Raw genomic sequence first — 17,765 nt, 5'->3', positions numbered from 1 at the left:
CTCTCTCTCTCTCTCTCTATATATATATATATATATATATATATACACACACACACACAGATTACATTTAGCTCTTAATTTGCATCATGCATATGCCTTTACCATGAATGCCCTTACAACCAAATTATTCTTGTGAAGTCATGCGTGGTAAAGGCATATGTGTAGTAAACGTATTCAGTGTAAAGGCATGTGTGGTAATGACGTGTGTTGTAATGAAGCCATTGTAAAGGCATGGGTGGCAATTAACCTTGTTTGTTTTGGGGCCATAAAACCATGGCTACGCTAGTGGTCAAGTAACTCCTTTGCAAGTAAATAGGGGTACTCATGCCAACATCATGGACATGGGGCGAATGTAAAGATCGCCCCCAAGGACTAATGAAGCCTCCAAAGAGATTGCCTGCCTTTACTACCTTTCCTCTGCTTCTCCAAAATGTGACACCTTTTGCTTGCTTTTTTTCCTTGTGCTTTCCTTAATGTCTTAAATGAGAAGCTGACAGCTCGACTAGATGGTCTACAGACTTCAGGGTTACCGCAACCCCAGCGGTAGCCTATTTCAAATGGATACCCAACCTCATAGCTTACTGCACACGCAGGGCCTGTCCGTTATCCAGCAGTGAGCTCCAGCTTAACCAATGTGCCATTGTCTGGGGTTAACCTATGACTTATCCAATGCAAAATAAGATTGAAGTCCTATATCCTTGTGAAGCACGCTAGTTTGTGCAATGAATGGCTTGGAGCAGCTTTGCTGCATCCAGCGTGTATGCAAACGTTTTTGTAGAAAAGGAAATAAAACGGACTGGTAACTACTGTGGCAAAATGTGAACACTCCTCTAAGTGTATTCCTTAGATACATTTTATAACTCCTGTGATTACCTTTTCATCTGGTAATAATTTTACATGATTTGAAAATCTACTGTAGTATCAAACTAGTACAGCATCAATTTTCAGTTGTCCATATATCAGCTTTGAAAGACAAAGTAGGTCGTGCTGTATTAAACCTGTCACCTGCAAGCTACAGATAGATCAATGCAGAAAGCAAATTAGCCCATTGAACACAGTTTGTGCCACAATGAGCAGTGAAAATGAAGAGAGAAATGCCACAGCTTAAGGAAGGAGTTGAAATGGTTTAAAATTTATATTTTATTTATGCTTTAAGCAGTGGCCACACAGGCAGTGACACGGAAGAGTTTCAGTACCATTGGGATTCTCACCTTTTGTTCATACTATACCAGTAATAAGGCTTCAGGCCTGAATGCAGAATATGACCCAGTGGCCCAGGTGTCCTCCCTGAATAGAATAGATGTATCCATAGATAACTGGCACACATCTGGCCCGTGTCTTGATTACTAGTAAGGGCTTAATGAAAAAGGATTCAGAAGTGGGTGACTGGAGTGACCAATGTGCTTGTAAATCCCACGCCCTAAGTGCTGTGTTCCACAACAGAGGAATGTTTGCTTTTCTTAATGCGCCTCAGTGGTTACTCTGAGTCAGCAGGTTGCTCCTGCAGAAGCAGCCTGGCATGTTGGTAAGGTGTACTCCCACAGGTCTGCTGTGCGTCAAGTCTGTTTGTAAACGAAGCCTAAATGTTGATGCATTTTCCATGAGTCATGGTCAGGGAACCAAACAATTCCTAATGCCAGCTGGGTGTTATCCAATGAGGATACAACGTACCTCTCTCTATGAATGCTACCTTGCCAAGCAGATAGGAAAGCACTTTGGAGCATATTTCTCTGATGTTTGGTGTTGCTGCAAACAGTTTCCCTTTCCTATATCTAATTTTCTCTTTCTCTGTCTTCTCTTTTTACCTTTCTGTCCCTTTTCTTCTGATGCTTGTCCTGGCTCCAGAACCGCATGCACGAGTCTCTCATGCTTTTCGACTCCATCTGTAACAACAAATTCTTCATTGATACCTCCATCATTCTCTTCCTCAACAAGAAAGATCTCTTTGCTGAGAAGATAAAGAAGTCACCTCTGACCATCTGCTTTCCAGAATACACAGGTATGTTCCACATAGTCACCGGTTTAGCATATCTTGTCCCAAAACTCTAACAAGCTGACAGTGTAATAATCATTGGATTTTAAGGCATGGCAATGGTGAATTCAGATGTGTACATATTCCTTGACAATTTGAGGCCAAAGTGCAATAAATCGATTTTCCAAGTTTTCATTTGAAAGTCAGCAGTCTATATCATGTGTACAGGTATTCATTTTACATCAATAACATGCATTCCCAGATCGTAGACGTGCAAAACCCAAGTTGGAACAATATTAAACATGTGTGCTCATTCAGCATCTTCATAATTTTTGGTTACTTATAATAATAACAATACAGTTTCATGATAGGTGCATTAAAACCTTCACAATTTAGAATATTGTGAAGGTTTTACTGACATTGGAAGATCACTTTGTTCCATCAGTTGTAGTGCTAGTTGTTTATCTCCAATCAACTAATCGAGTTTATTGGTGCATAATCCATTGGCCAAATGTAGACACTAAAAGACACTACAAAAATAAATCACACTACTGAAATGTTATATCACATATTATGCCAATATTGATCACAATACCACAACCCTAAAGACAACTGTCAGCTTACTATTTAAAATATTATTTTTGTCAAAAACATTGAAATAGCAAATTTAATTTCTAGGTCAGTCATGATAAAGAAAAATCCAGGAAGTTTATTATTTATTTCTTATTAATCTATTCCTACTTATAAATGTCCAGTCTTAGACAAAAATGAACATGTCTACGGGATTCCTGTGTTTGTGTGGCACATGCATATAGATAATTAATAGTGTATTTATTCTGTTATAAGCCCTTCAACACTGCAGTGTCTGAGGTACATATATCCTCAAGTTTGCAAACAATATCCATACTTGAATAACTTTAAGAAGGCATTATAAGTAGCCAGCCATACCCCTGTTTTATATACAGTTCTCAGCTATGCCACTCAACCTGCCTTGCTGTATCCACAAAGTATTATCATTCTCATATGTGTAAAATCAGTAAAGAATGTCATTCAAACTAATAGGGTTCCTAAGTTGCACTCCAAATGGTTTTCCAAAAATAATTGAAGATGGTTCTAAATCAGCGGTTATACAGCAACTTCTCTAGTAAAACCAGTAAAGGCAATTTCCCCAAGGCCTTATCAATGCATGTCATGAAGACAACATCTCCTACAGAAAACAGTAGCTTGGATCCTGCTTTAATTTGTGGATGTTCATTCAGGCAATTGATGTAGAAGTTAGGGGTGGGAGGGGTTAGGGGTTGGTATAGACCACTCACAAATCCCCACAGTCATGTTATTTGGATCAGGCTTTCACAACAGAGTCAACAATGCATTATAACAGCCCCTCGATGTGTAAAACGCTAACATGAGATAAAAAGCCTTACACCATCAGTATCACTACTTTGGTCTGTGTGCTTTACATGAACTCCATTAAGTTTCAGAAGGAGGACCTTCTACTTCCTCAGCCTCACATACTTCAAATTTATCATAGAACATGTTAAAACACTCTGCTACGTTTCCTACAGGGCCTGTAAAGTAGGTTTGAACATCTAGGATGGCCTCATCCTTTTAAATTTGTGGTTGAAGTTGACTCCACAGTGTGCCAGATATCAAGATAAGGACTTTGTGGACATGGATTACACTTCTTATTTTTTTAAATTAAACTATTATGTTCAGTGTTCCTTACTTTAAAGTGTCTATTACTTCTCCGATCTAATCAGTTGCATTGAGGTTATATGTCTTAATCAGTTGCATTGAAGTTTTATGTCTATCCTAGACAAGTTTCCACTTGTGAACACCTAATGGCACAGGGTACGATACCGGGCTCTCCTTGTCTCTGAGTTTTCAATGCTAGTCCCTGCTCACTGATCCTGACCACCTCAAACCTTGTTGTTATGATTGACGTATCATGAAAAAAGGCCTCCGATCCTCCAGGCTGTTATCTAGCCATATAAACATTTATCTATACACCTGGGAAGATATCTAAAATACAGTTATTTGGCCAATTCCTAATCTCTACAGTAGTCATCTTTCAAAAACTGTACACTCCCCAGTGTTATTGCTTGAAAATCGTCTCAAGCTCACCACTGAATAGGATCCTGATTCTTCCTTCATAGAGCTGTATATGCAGTTTTAATGAGAACCCCACATTCCCAGCATCCTCGGTCGATTGCCTAAGATAGTGGTTCCCAACTTGTGGTCCAGGGACATTTGGGGGTCTGCAAAGCCTCCTCAGGGGGTCCGCAACTGCTTAGAAATGTAAATAATATTAACAGATTAGGTCCCCAGCTTTCAGTAATGACTCAGTAGGGGGTACCCAGAATCCCATAATGATTCAATGGAGGTCCCTGGGTTCCAATAATGACAAAGTGGGGGTCCACAGATGTCAAAAGGTTGGGAACCACTGGTCTAAAATGGTACAATTTATTCTTCCCTAACTGAAGTTGCAGATCTCTCTCTCTCTCCGGTTTTGGTATAGATCAATGAAAGCATTCCCACATGGTCAGCTCCTGCCTGGGCTCTTAACATTCATGATACATCACTTGCATTTGTGTTGAATGTACAATTTAAATTTGCTTGATTCACTTAAGAACATTGTGCTGTGCTGAAGAATTAGATTGTGTGCTTTGATCTTTGCCTATTTTTTCCCTATCGCAAAACATTGTTCATACCATCTCTTTTTGGTTTCAGGTCAACAGTTAGGAATATTTTTTGGGTAGTTTCACTGAGTAGGATCCTGTTAATTATGCCACCATCTAGATTTGGTATAACCTGATTCCCACAAAGGGTTCCTAGCTAAAAAATAAAGCATGTATTATGAGTATGTCACTTATCTTTTTTAAGCAGTGATTTTTGGTACAGGTAGTAGAGGCATCCTCCAAGTCTACCAGTTTTGAATCGCTAATTGGGTTGAACTTGAATCCTGTTTTTGAAAAAAATATAATGCACACCTTCCCAAAAAGTCGTGTCATGTTTGTCTGGAAAAGAATCATTTGTCTCATAATTACATGCTCTTGTACCTCTCCAACCTCTGCACTATGCTCTGAGCTGATACTAGGATTTTTTTACACCATAGGTGAAGTTACAGGGGGTGCAAGGGACATTATACCTAGATCCTCCTCCGTTCAGGGCCCCACAGTCCTTTAGCAAAATGCATTGATATATTTTTTGAACTGAAGGCAAAATGCTAGTCTTCAATAACCTGCTAAATGTGCTGAACAACCCATTGACGTCCACCTCATTACCTCTTTAGTGTGGAGAACATCAACGGATTGTTCACCACATCCAAGAGGAGCACCGATCAGTCTAGGAGAGGTACTGATGGAAAGAGGCAATGTGCCCTTTCCAGCAGTGCCTCTGGCAAGTGGATCCATGCTTGGTGATCGGTCTGGGTCTGCGATCCCAAAGTTGGTATCCACCCGCTGGGCATTAGGGAGAGGGTAAGTGGCCTCCAAGGCATGGGCACGTGAAGTGATACCCCCAATATAAGACAATGGCAGAGTATTTCTGCCCTACCTGGTGGAGGAAGGTTAAAAGAAAACTACTCATGCATACACATGAAAAAGCAGACAACTGACAATTGCTGGTAGGCCAATAATTGAGAACTCCATGAGACTTGGTTTTCGTAATAAAATCCATACAAACTAATGTAGCTTGCTCATAGAACCTATTACTTCATCATAAGGGCATTTACAAATTTAGGATGGAGTTCCTTAACAAAAAGCTTCTCCATTTGTCTATAATTGATGATTTTCTGCATTAATGTATGTTGGCTGACAAATTGATAGGTGCTCTTAATAGCTGAATAACTGAACAGTTGAGTCCCTTATGGGGGACAGATAAGAAAGCAGATTTTCAGACTTGAATGGATGATGAATTGCACAGTTGATCACTGGTAGCTCTGGCCTTGGTTTGATAGGCCTGCCCACTAATATATTAGGTAGAGATGAAGTAAAATAATTATAGAACTACTGCTAGAAGTATTCTCATTTGTTAAGTAGCAGACACTCCGGGGACAGATCTCTCAGTCGCTAAAGTTGCAGCTGTTGTTTGAGCTACCACATAGTTCGAGCCTAGACACTTCATGACTGCAGAGGGAGGTCGAGGGATTGCCTCATACGGAACAGACTATTGAAAGACACTAAACATTGCAATAGAGTCTCCGAATTCTGTAAGAGGAGACCCTCCCATGAAAAGGGAAACGTATAATCACAAGCTCTCCCTTTAGTCCTAACATAAGAGGTGGAAAGTAAAGTGTGTCATGGACAGAGTAAACCTAGGAGATCTCAGTCCTGTATAGCCTCTAGCCGCTGCATGTCAAATAAGATATGCTGCAGCTCTTTCCTGCTGTGAAGAAATAAACTATTTTTTTAAATCGTAAAAGGAGTACTGCCTGCAGCAAAGTGTCATAAACTGCTCCACCTCATCAGTTGCATTCTAAATGTATCTCAATATTGAGGATGCATGTACACAAAATTCCACTTAGCAAGGAACTACTGGTAGAAGATTAGGGCTTGGACCTTCCTTCTCTTCAGACGGTTTTTGAGTTTGCTTAAAGACATTTTTCACCATATGGCAACTGCCACCCCTGTGCCTAGAGATGCATATGCCTAATGTTTCATATACAAGTGTGCTACTCACCTACTAGTAAGCTGTGCCATTTGATGTTCATTGTGGGTTCATATAGTTTGTTTAAATGTTTTTTATGAATACCTTCTCGCTGGTCCTTTTTTAAAATATAATAAAGTGCACAGTGCTATTTGGACAGAGATGCACAGCGAGCAGTGCAGTGCACCCAACTAAAAAGGATAAATCGGGCTGTGCCACTGGATGGTGGCAAACAGGGTTGGAGGTTTTACTTCTCAGTTATTTAGAAAGGTAAAGCCAGCCCAGTGTAGGGCTTCTGTTGGATAGTCTGAACTATGTTGTCCATTTTCTCCTTAGAGCAACATAGGGCAAAGAGGCCCAGGAGCACAGGCTATCATACGTCTATATCCAGCATCAGCAGACCAGGTTTAGGATGGGCAGCAGGAGCAGGCCTTTCATTAGCCCAGATTGCATGTGCTTCAAGCCTGAACACCTTTGACTCACTGGCAGACCTTGTGTGAAATTCACTTCTTTCCAGAGCTCTCGTTCGCTTCCTGTAATGAACACTCACCCACAACTGGAACTCAGACACCTAGAAGCAACTCAGTTCACATAATAGCCCCAATGTTGGATGAAATAAAAAGAATTACAGAAATATCTAGAAAAAAAACAAATACTCTCAAGGATTGCCAGATAAAGTTAAAATGCAATGAAACAGGGACCATTATGGTTTACCCGAACCCTTTCTACAGTAGTTATTGGGAATTCAAGCATTTTTTGCCTATAAATCATAAGAATCTAGAGCCAAATAGGGACCCATTTCAGAGTTTTTAATTAATGTCCCATCTGAGACCTGGCTGGTCCCTCTCCGCTTGAAGCAGTGCAGGTGGCACACTGATGTGGAGTCAGTGGCGGGCAGGGGCCCTATCAAATCCATGCCCTCGACCCTGCTTGCATGTCACGCATGTTCGTAAGTCACTCTGCAATCCCAGGCCCAATCTGAGAGGTGGGTGAGCTACTGAAATCTCAAGCCAGATACCTGGTTCTGGCTCATCCTGATGTTCTTTTGAACCCTCAAGCCCACAATGAGCAGAGCTTTCATGTGGCGTCTACCTGCACCCATGCTCTAACCTCATACACCAAGAATTAATGAAAATGTAGTGACCTTTAATGTAAAACAGACGAGAGAAAGGGATACCGATCTAGTAGTTTAATTGCAGAATGTGAATCTGGTGCCACTTCTGGCTAACCCTCCTGAGCAAATTGTATGATCGTAGGCAAGTATTTTATTTCACGAGCCCCCTTTTTCTTCATTATCACAAATTCCTTCAAATCTGTGACTTCAGGAAGTGCGCTGTACAAAATTCTCTTGCTTGACCCATCTATAGTAAGAATCTAGGCCAGATATGGGGTACACATGACAACCGACTTCCCTCTTATTTCATTAGTATCATTATCAGGGCAGGGGAAGGTATAAATATTTCTAAGTTTGTTTTAAGACAAAAACGTTTATTGAACAATTCCCAATGCAGTGATATAATCGGAAGTACTAAGGTGAAACACATTCACATATTCAAGAAATACTGTCTTTAAAGCAACTTCACCATCCTTTTCCATGATATTTTTGCATGATTTACATGGCAAGTATTTTCATGTCTCCGCTTGTGCACTGGCTTTCGGGCCAGGACCGACCTTGGCTCAGTTCTGGCTCGACTCTCCCTGTTACTATGTTGGTTCACCCACATCTACCCATTCAGCAGACAGCAGATATGACTGACACTGCCATGCTTAGACTGACTAAGTAATTATTAGAAGGGTATCCCTTCCTATGCACCCCCACAAAGCAACATCCCTGGGTATTGGTGAAACTTCAGAATCTTTGGTACGTCAACAAGATAACCAAGTTTGTCAGTGCCATAAGGGATGTCCTCACTGTGTTTGATTCCCCTAAATCCCTTTCCTTTGATACATTGTTTTTCCATGTGTGACAAATGTCACACCAAGAAATGGCACCACATGCCTTTGAAATTGGTCTCCAGTGAGGAACTATTGCCTATACTGGAGAAGCTGCAAAAGGTGGTACCTTTTGTTCAGGCCTCTTCTACACATCCGAAGAGCAGCTTATAGTGTTTCATCAGTAAAAAGGTGACTAAGGCACACATACCAACTTAAGTATTTCCAAAGCCATCCTGCGTCTACCAGTATTCCAAATAAGATCCCCAAGCAGTGATTCTAACTTTTTGAAGATTATCTTTCAGGCAATAACTGGGATATTAGCAGAATAAGAAAGTAGCCTTAAGGGCGTTACCAATGTAACCGTTGCTACATGTCCAGTGACAGATAATGGCAACGATCTCCAGAAGATCATGTGGGAGCGCTATACACTCATTGCACAGCACAGGCTTCCCTCCATCAGGTCACAGTGGTAAATACAGATCCTCAGTTATCTAAAAGTAATGTTCTCCACTTAATCTCTTCACCATTAGCTTCCACCTCATTGCTTGGGAGGCCCTATTGGTTTAGGTAAAAGCAGGATATTTCCAGTTCACCTGTAGGCTGGAGATATTCCCAACTTCTTGTAGGTCATCCACTATATGTCAACTGTCAGCAGACACAGGATTCCAGTCCAGCAAAGAGAAGAACTAATGGGAAGAGGTTGTAATAGTGATAAAGAATTCGTCCCACAAGGAAATGATGTCCTTTTTTGAAGCAATAGTGGAAGAAATTGGGCTGCCCAAGGGCAATTTCTCAAACGCACATCTCTTGTTGTAGGCATGCATAAGACATGGAAGATCACTGATTCAGAACCACATACGCACAACTACATAGACTCTCTATTAAACTGGTAGGTTGATGAGTGCCTACCTGGTTAACAGGGCTCTGTTGGGACCAGCGGAGATGCTGTTCAGTCGCTTGGGGGCTAATGGGAGTCAGACCTTGGGCTACACAATTAAGTATTCAAGAAATGACAGGCGAAACTCATTTAATTCAACCACTTTTAGAAAACATATATTACTCTCCAAACAGTTAGGGAAGATGAATGACGATTCACCTGTGGCTTGTCCGAGGTGTGCTTTGGGGAAGGCAGACTTTAACCTTGTGATAGGGGACTGCCCTAGGAAAGACAGTTCTGGCAGAAGGTGGGTGCTTTGTTCCAAACTGTGTTGGGTCGTGACCACTATTCTACACCTTAGGAGGGCATACTTGGACTGGCCCCTCGCCGTAAAAACACAAAGCGCAGACAAAGTTTGCTGATAATTTGCTAATTTTAGTCAAAACAACAGACACAGTGAACTGGAAATCAGTGATCAAGCCCTAAAATAATATAGTGGGTTGGTGCAGTCACTTGTTGAACTGACTGTGACAGCCAGGCACTACCCAGGAAGACATTTCGTTGCCTCAGAAAACCTCTCATTACACAGATATGGGAAGAATTGCTCATGGCCTGCATGCAGGCCACCAAGAACGACCATAGACCTCCTTAAGTGGTGGCTGAAACTCTACTGTTACATCTGGTGTTTAGATATATGCAATAAAAGCATTCTGGATTGGCAACAATGGATCATAGCTCTCCCCCCTCCCGCCTTTCACTTCATATTTCATATGTATGAGAGGGACAGAAGACAGAAGGCAACACCCTTAGAACATTCCAAGCGAATTGATGCTATGTCGGTGAAAACATTCCTACACTTTGAATCTTTGGCCCTCTACCACTGAGCTCCCCCATTCACCACTATAGTCCAGAACATTATACATCTTCATATATAATACAATTGTCACACTTAGATTGTTCAGTTAGGTCTTAAAAATGATTTGTGTGAGGGTGTCTCCTAAAAAAGGTTGAAATGTTGGATAGCTCTTAACTGATATGTTGACTTGATATGGATGCAACTAAGTACTGATTATGGGCACGTTTATACCCTATAGTCAGTTGCCGATATGCAAATAGCAGTGTAGCAGCTCTAGGCGCATGTATAGTCGCCACAGAGCACCAGCTCACTAATATTATAAAATATTAATGTTACAATGAAAAGTTAAAGTGAAAAGGTATCAAAAATATATGGCATCTGTATCATATATAATTTTGAGTGTCTTTTTTTTTTACAAACAAAATGCCAATAAAAAGGTTAAAAATTTTTTAGAAGAAAGTGCCAATGAAAAGTTTTATTTACAAAAAAAAGACATGCCCACTTTTGAGGTATGCACAATCCTGACTGCTCCATCTGTACCGTAAAGTCTAGCCGTGCAGATCTCGAATGCCGAGTTGAAGGCTAATGTATTTCTCAGCCTCCCACCAGATTGGTAGTACAAGAGTATTGGTGGATTTGCTTCTGGTGGTCTGCTGTACGTTTACATACTTTTCCCAATATAGCTGAAAAAAGCAAGATTCTGCCCCTTGCGATGAATCAGTCTTTTACCCAGGTGGTGTTGAGATGGTGCGGATGTCCCCAAACATTCCTTTAAAACTAGCGTAGACATGGTGGATTTTATTGTTCTCTCCAGGTTTTTTGAACTGGCATAGGCATGGTGGATTTTATTGTTCTCTTCATGTCTTTTGATTGGTCTTCAGAGATTCCTGTAGGGTATCTGGGTTCTCCAAAGCACTCTAAGCAATATCGGCCAAGGAAGTATCAGTGCCATATTTATCAGCATTGCTCCTGGATACCATTAATTCCATACTGTCCAGGAAATTATATAGGGGAGCAGCATGTAAGCACCATCCCAGTGCACTGATGTCAGTTTGTTATCATCACTCTTTCTGTACCCTCGGAGGCCACTCCACAAAATGGGGAGGTGAAAGAGCAGTGACAAATTTGTGGTTAGATAGACTTTCCATCAGAAAGAGCATTACCCAAGTTAAGTCACCTGGTCTCCTGACAGACCCTTTTAACTACAGAGACATCACCTTTAGAATAGATACCAAAGTAATACGGCCCAACGGTGGAGGGTCTGTGGAGTCCTGTAGAACTGAGCAGGCAGAGTGTTCTTCACTCCAGACCTGGCTGTCAAGGCACTTGTGCTTCGTGAACTTATGCTCATGATGTGGTCTGGCAGATTTCAAGGATAAACACCCACTCCGTGGTACGTGAAGGTGGCTGCATCATGGCCAGTGCACAGAGGGTCTTGATGCGGAGAACTATTCATCTCGTCAGGGTCCTGTTCTGTCCGCCTTTCCTTTCATTGCTCCAATAAACTTCACAAAGAGCTGATCATCTACTCGATGTACCTTGATATGATCATTATAAATATTCAAAGCCCTTTTGGGGTTCAGCCAATGGAGTACCACCTCCTCTTTTGAGGTGTGATGGGGAGCGAAGTATGCTGGCAGAGTAATTGTTTGCCCATGCAAAAGGGTGTTACAGCCTTCAGTAAGAAGGCCGCCTGGGTCCTTAGCACCAATTTGTTTGTAATCATGGTTGTATGGGGGGCACTGAAAGTGCCTGCAGTTAACTCATGCAGCAAGCTGAAACAGCCGCAATGAGGAAGACCGCTTTCAAGGACAAGAGATGCAGGAAGCAACGTTGCATAGGCTTAAAGACCATTCATATAAAAAATGTCAAGACCAAGTTAAGGTCCCAGTGGGACGTCAGAGACAGTTTTGGGTGGGTGTGTCAAACTAATAATGAACCGCATAGCAACTGCTGATTTAAATAAAGACAGCCCTCCCAAATGCAGAAAGGCCTAGAGGGTCCAACAAATAACATTTTACAGAGCTCACTGCAAGACCATGCAGGGCTTAAGAAGTGTACCTCAACAGAGTGCACTCTACTGTGCCCCCCAAACGTCTCCTGAACTGTTATCAATTTTCTTCTCCTACAGCATGAAGCCACCCACATAGATAGTACTGATCACAACATAGTCACTGCAGACGGCTCAGTGAAAGAGCACACCACAAAGAGTGAATTGGGTATGAAACTGCATGCACGCTTAGTGTAACACCTGTGTTGCACTTTGTTACACACAGGAAACTTTAGCTTACTAAAGGACCCCCTTATTGTATTTCACAAATCCCCTATAAGGCACTGATAAGTTACTATTCAAATATGGTTTGTGCTATAAAATCTTCCTAAAGTTACTTAGCATATTACTCTAATAGTAATAAAGTATCATCTGTTTTTCTTAAAAGAATAAACCGATTTTGACGACATATTTATGTGAGTCATATGTATGTTACTTGCTCTAGGGGTTCTGCAGTACCCTCTTAGAGTACGAATAGAGTGTTCAACTTGGCGACTCCCCGAAAGTGAAATCCTAATGAGGTTATTGTGGTGCGCCCACAGTACTACCTGGTTCCTGTGTCTTGAAAGACAGCAGCCATATTTAACACCATGATTGCCTGACTGCTATTGAGTCACACTCAAGTGTCACTTAGCATTATTGATCAACAGAAAATCCGAAGAACTGGCTGCATTTATGACCACCATCTAATTGAAGATAAGACACAAAACGTGTTCACATGAAAAAGGTTGTAGTGTGTGAAAACGACTTGAAACTTAAGGAATGGAGTCACATTCAGTGAGAATATGATAACTTGTTTGACCTGATCTTTATTTTATTTATCAAGAGATGACACTTGAAGCCGTCCGTAATATATTGATCAGACTGCCAAAGTATTTTCACCTCTATTGCGTACGATATTGATATCCTTCAAATGAAGGATTACTTTAGTCTTGTGAACCCTCTGTATCATGTTGATACAGTGCACTTACAGATGTATTGCGCCTTGCAATTAAAATGAGCCAGCTAAGTCCTTCGGGTTTTCCAAGAAATAAGAAGCAACATGACTGACTTCACAGTTTATGTACAAATAACTTTAGATACATTTGTGCACTGTCGTGGAGGAGGTAGCAGCCATCTAATAGTAGTGCAGTAGTAGTGTAACACAGTAATATGGAGTCCAAATAAGTGATATTATTTTCTTCTAAATGCATGGACACGATTGAAAAAATTGAACTACATTTCTGTTGTCTGCAACTCAATAATCTTTCCTTGTCGTTTGGCTGAAGTATATTAGTAAGAATGCTAACATGTTATGAATTATCTGGGCACTGGTAGCCCAAAATTGTGATTTCAGGTGCTTCCCAGGCCAATAGATAGTCAATCAAGTATTGAATTATTCGAGTCACATACGGATCCATGTTCTTATAACTTCTTACAACTTTGTGTTCCTCAAAACGGTGTCCTCGTTCCTCCAGTTCAGGTTAGGTTGTAACTTACACCTGTCATTCACCTCTTTCCAGGCTTTTGACTAAAGATCGCATGATATGTCCAAATTTTACCTGTAATCCTTCGACTGAAGATAACGTAGACAGAAATGTTTCCTAAAAGCAATAATTTCGTTGAATAATAAAATATAAAAATTCCAAAGAAAACACTGTCTTCACATAATAGGATCAAATCAGCACAGTGGATTTGTCAACTGCTATGTATGCAAGCATCTTTGCCACTAGAGAGAGTCGGTGAAGGACTGCTGATGAAGGGGTGAACTAAGATCTGGGAGGTTAACTACAACAGAATCAACACTGCAGAACTCACACAAACACCAAAACAAGAATTGGTAAAGCTAACAGGTTTCAGCTCTAAGCAGTCAAGCTATTGGCTTTTGCCCTTCACGTGTGAATGTATGCAGATACATTGCCCAAAACCTTTGACTGAGTTTTCAATTAATCAAAACCCTTTTCAAGTTGACCACCGATGAGTACACAAGTCGCAACACAAGTGTGATGACACACACAGCAACCATGTTTAATTTACTGTTGTATAATGGCAGGCGACTATGTTCAAACTTTAAAGTAAAAGTACAAAGTGTTCACTAAGGAATAAGAGGGGTAAGCAGGTGGCAGCACTTTGCGACTACTGGGAATTAAAAAAATAAGTTTTTTTGAATAAGGGAGCTGAATGGGGACCACTGGACAGCGTGGAGGGCACAGGAACAAGGAGGGCTTGGAAATGAAAGCTGGAGTACTGCATGTAAGAGAGGCCCCTCAAATCAGAGGTGGAAGGATACACTTCATTCATTCAAAACACTGTGAGACCGAAATGCTCGAGACTGTCACAAACAAAAGAGCAGTGAGGAAAGCTATCTAATTAAGATCAGATTCCTAAACTACACAATAAAGCCACCCAGTCATGGGCAAGGAGCTGACTCAACGCACACTCAAAGTATATGTTATGTATTGAAAACAAGGAGAATCCCAAAAGATAGCAAAAGCTGTCTGTAGCCGAGACCTAAAGAGGAGCCCTAGGAAACCCACTAGCATCATGTTTTTTTATTGTTTTTTCAGCAGTCATATGAAGCTTTTTGGTACTGCTTCTGTATTTCCCAGTAGGAACACCATGCTACTGACTTTTTCCTGTGGAATAATCACCTCTCATTAACAAATGGAGTTTTCACAGTAACACACAGTTTACTCTTGCTCTGTGAACCTAATTGGGGCAAATATTATAGGATAGAAACAGGCTGGTTAACAATATGAAATAGAGTTTGATAGTGCCCACCACAGGTTTTCCATTAAAACTTTCTTTTGGTCATCTCAGTCCATTTGTGTCCAAAGGGCTGGAAAGCTCAAATTGGGATTGCACACTTCAGGTATGCAATAGACCACAGTTGAATGTCTGGTCCCTGCGATAGGACCTGAAAGGATTCAAGAAGCAAAGTCAGGAAGTCTTTCAAGTGGTCTGTTGCAACTTTTATTGATTAACGTTAAAGCTAACCCTGACAATGTATATTTTGCTTGTACACAGGACCCAACACCTATGAAGACGCAGCTGCCTACATCCAAGCACAGTTTGAAAGCAAGAATCGTTCCCCCAACAAGGAGATCTACTGTCATATGACTTGCGCCACAGATACAAATAACATCCAGGTTGTGTTTGACGCCGTCACCGACATCATTATTGCCAACAATCTCCGAGGCTGTGGCTTATACTGACCAATGTGTATAGCAACTTATTTGGTAATGATTATGACAAAAATGCAAGTTGGTAAATAAAAATGGCGTAATGAAATTTATATATATATATATAAATATATATATAAATGAAACAAAAAATACAACAATCTTTTTAGTTTGGCCCAAAGAGATATGAACAGAACAGATTCCTTGATGGAGGTCCACTCTGTCTGGAATCAAACCTCAGAACGCAAACTCTGTAACTTCCAGCCCTCATGTTAAGAGCCCAGGTATCCTTCAGTTTTGAAGAACGTGCTTTCATAAAAGAAATAGTCGTACACTTATTTTTTTAACCCTTTGGGTCGTTACTTTCTGTTGATATATATATATCTATATACATATATATATTTCTAGGGGCCGGGCAAATACAGGGTGGCCAGCATTGGCGGTTAATGGCATGTATGCTCGTCTGCCTCAAGCAGGGGAGGGTGGTGGAGTAGGGGGACATCAGCGCTGATCTGTTCTGTTCAACCTCTTCCGGGTAAAATTTTTAGGAACTTTTTTTAAAAGGACGCACAGGACAGCACCGTTTAGCTCTTCACTTGTGGAATGTAACTTCCTCCAAGTTCAAGCACAGGAATGGGGGGGCTGAAGCTTTCGCAAAGGTCTGTGAGAAACAGGGGGGTCCTTCCCATCTCCAACTCCAAATAAGACATGACAAAAAAATAACAAAAAGAAGCCGTGGGTAGCCCTTTTCCTTTGCTGAAATGTAATCATATCAGTGCCAACCTCACTTTTGGTGGGCTGTGAAAAAAAGAGAGAGAAAGATAGAAGAGAAATCCCAATTGTGAAACTGTTTACGTCTTACTGTGAGGAGCCCTTTTTGAATTTCTTTGTGGTCGATCATATTGTTATTCTGCATCCCAGACCCTTCTTTCTCTCTGCAGACTGGCTTCATGGACGCTCCTGTTGACGTTCTACCGGTAGCATGATCTTCTGGCCTTTGTAAGACACAGCCTTCCTTAAACAAAAGTCAATGTATAACCTTCTGAACATGGAATGGTGGCTGTATGTTCTGTAGAATGCTGTAGATCTGGTTTTAGCGGAGTCTTTACATATAGAAATCTAAAAAGGAAAGAACATTTTTTTTCCATGTGCTTTGTAGCTTACAAAAAAAACAAACGAATAAACGTTTTTCCCTTTTTTAAAATGTTTTGCAATGGGCACAAAAGGCATTCTACTGTTCTTAGTTCCTCATTTTAATATGAATTAATTGTACTTAATTTGGGGGAAGGGAATTTCTTAATTTTTTAATTTATTTATTTTTACTTTATTGTTATTAAAATTTAAAAATTTTGTTTGAACTGAAAGCGCCCTGTCTAGAAAAGGTCTTTACCAGCCTGGAGTAATAAGACCATGCTGATCATCGCCATCTCTGGCAGGTCAAAGTGTACAGAACCAATCTCTCTAACACTTCTCTTAGTTAAACGTGTATCCCAAAACTGTCTCGCATTCACTCTCCAGGTTTGTATAGAAAAAGCACATCTCTCACTGGCCAGTAGCTGCCGAATGATATTTCCCTGTTAGACTTTATTGCTCTGATGAATACTGTGTATTACATACCAGGATAAGCTTCATTTTTCTTTCTTTCTCTTTTTTTTCCAGTGAATGCTTTTGTGCTGCTTTTTATTTTTTTCCTCTACTCCCTCCTCTTAGTGAATGGTGTTTTTCTCTCATGTGGGATGTTTGTGCTGCAAAAAAACAAAAAAAAATAAAAAAACAAAAAAATTCAATCGAATGTAGTGTTTACATTAAAAGCCACAATTTTCATGACCAATCCTTTGTCATTTCTATTTTGATTAGAGCGCAAGCTTCTTCACGGTTTCACTTAAAAAAAAAAGTTGAAGAAGACCTGTCACACCTGTGAAAAAAATTAAAATAAAGTCAAATGATTCAATAAAATAAGAGGAAAACCTAAAGAGCCGCGTCTTTCTAAGCCTTTGTATTGATGACTAATGGGGTTGCTGGGATCTATAACACTGCCAGTCTATTTCTCTTGAATATTGGAATATTCATGTGTAGCTCAATAAAGAGAATGTTTGTCTGTACTTCTTGGTCTCTCCCAATCTGGTTTTCATGCTACAGTCATTTAATTATTTTTATTAAAGGAAACAAAATGCAACTACATGTTTAAAAGCATTAGTCATGTTGTTCCAGATTCCAACATGGCTACTTTCCCTCTACACGAATGGAGAACAAGATTGATTTTTCCA

At 40.5% G+C, this 17,765-nt stretch overlaps 1 protein-coding gene across 1 annotated transcript in view; it reads left to right on the top strand.

The window, feature by feature from the left end:
* The window catches only part of GNAO1 (G protein subunit alpha o1), a 552,951-nt gene extending 535,622 nt beyond the window's left edge, over nt 1-17,329 (top strand). Inside the window, exons 7-8 of the mRNA XM_069215851.1 lie at nt 1,846-1,999; nt 15,344-17,329. Coding sequence (XP_069071952.1) covers nt 1,846-1,999; nt 15,344-15,531 — 342 coding nt within the window. The 3' untranslated portion in view covers nt 15,532-17,329. The remainder of the gene's footprint in view (nt 1-1,845; nt 2,000-15,343) is intronic.
* Nucleotides 17,330-17,765: the final 436 nt, after the last annotated feature.

This window comes from Pleurodeles waltl, chromosome 12, assembly GCF_031143425.1.
Source record: "Pleurodeles waltl isolate 20211129_DDA chromosome 12, aPleWal1.hap1.20221129, whole genome shotgun sequence".
Classification (NCBI taxonomy): Eukaryota; Metazoa; Chordata; class Amphibia; order Caudata; family Salamandridae; genus Pleurodeles; species Pleurodeles waltl.
The sequence above is the reverse complement of the archived record's forward strand: the minus strand, read 5'-3'. Positions and strand labels throughout refer to the sequence as shown.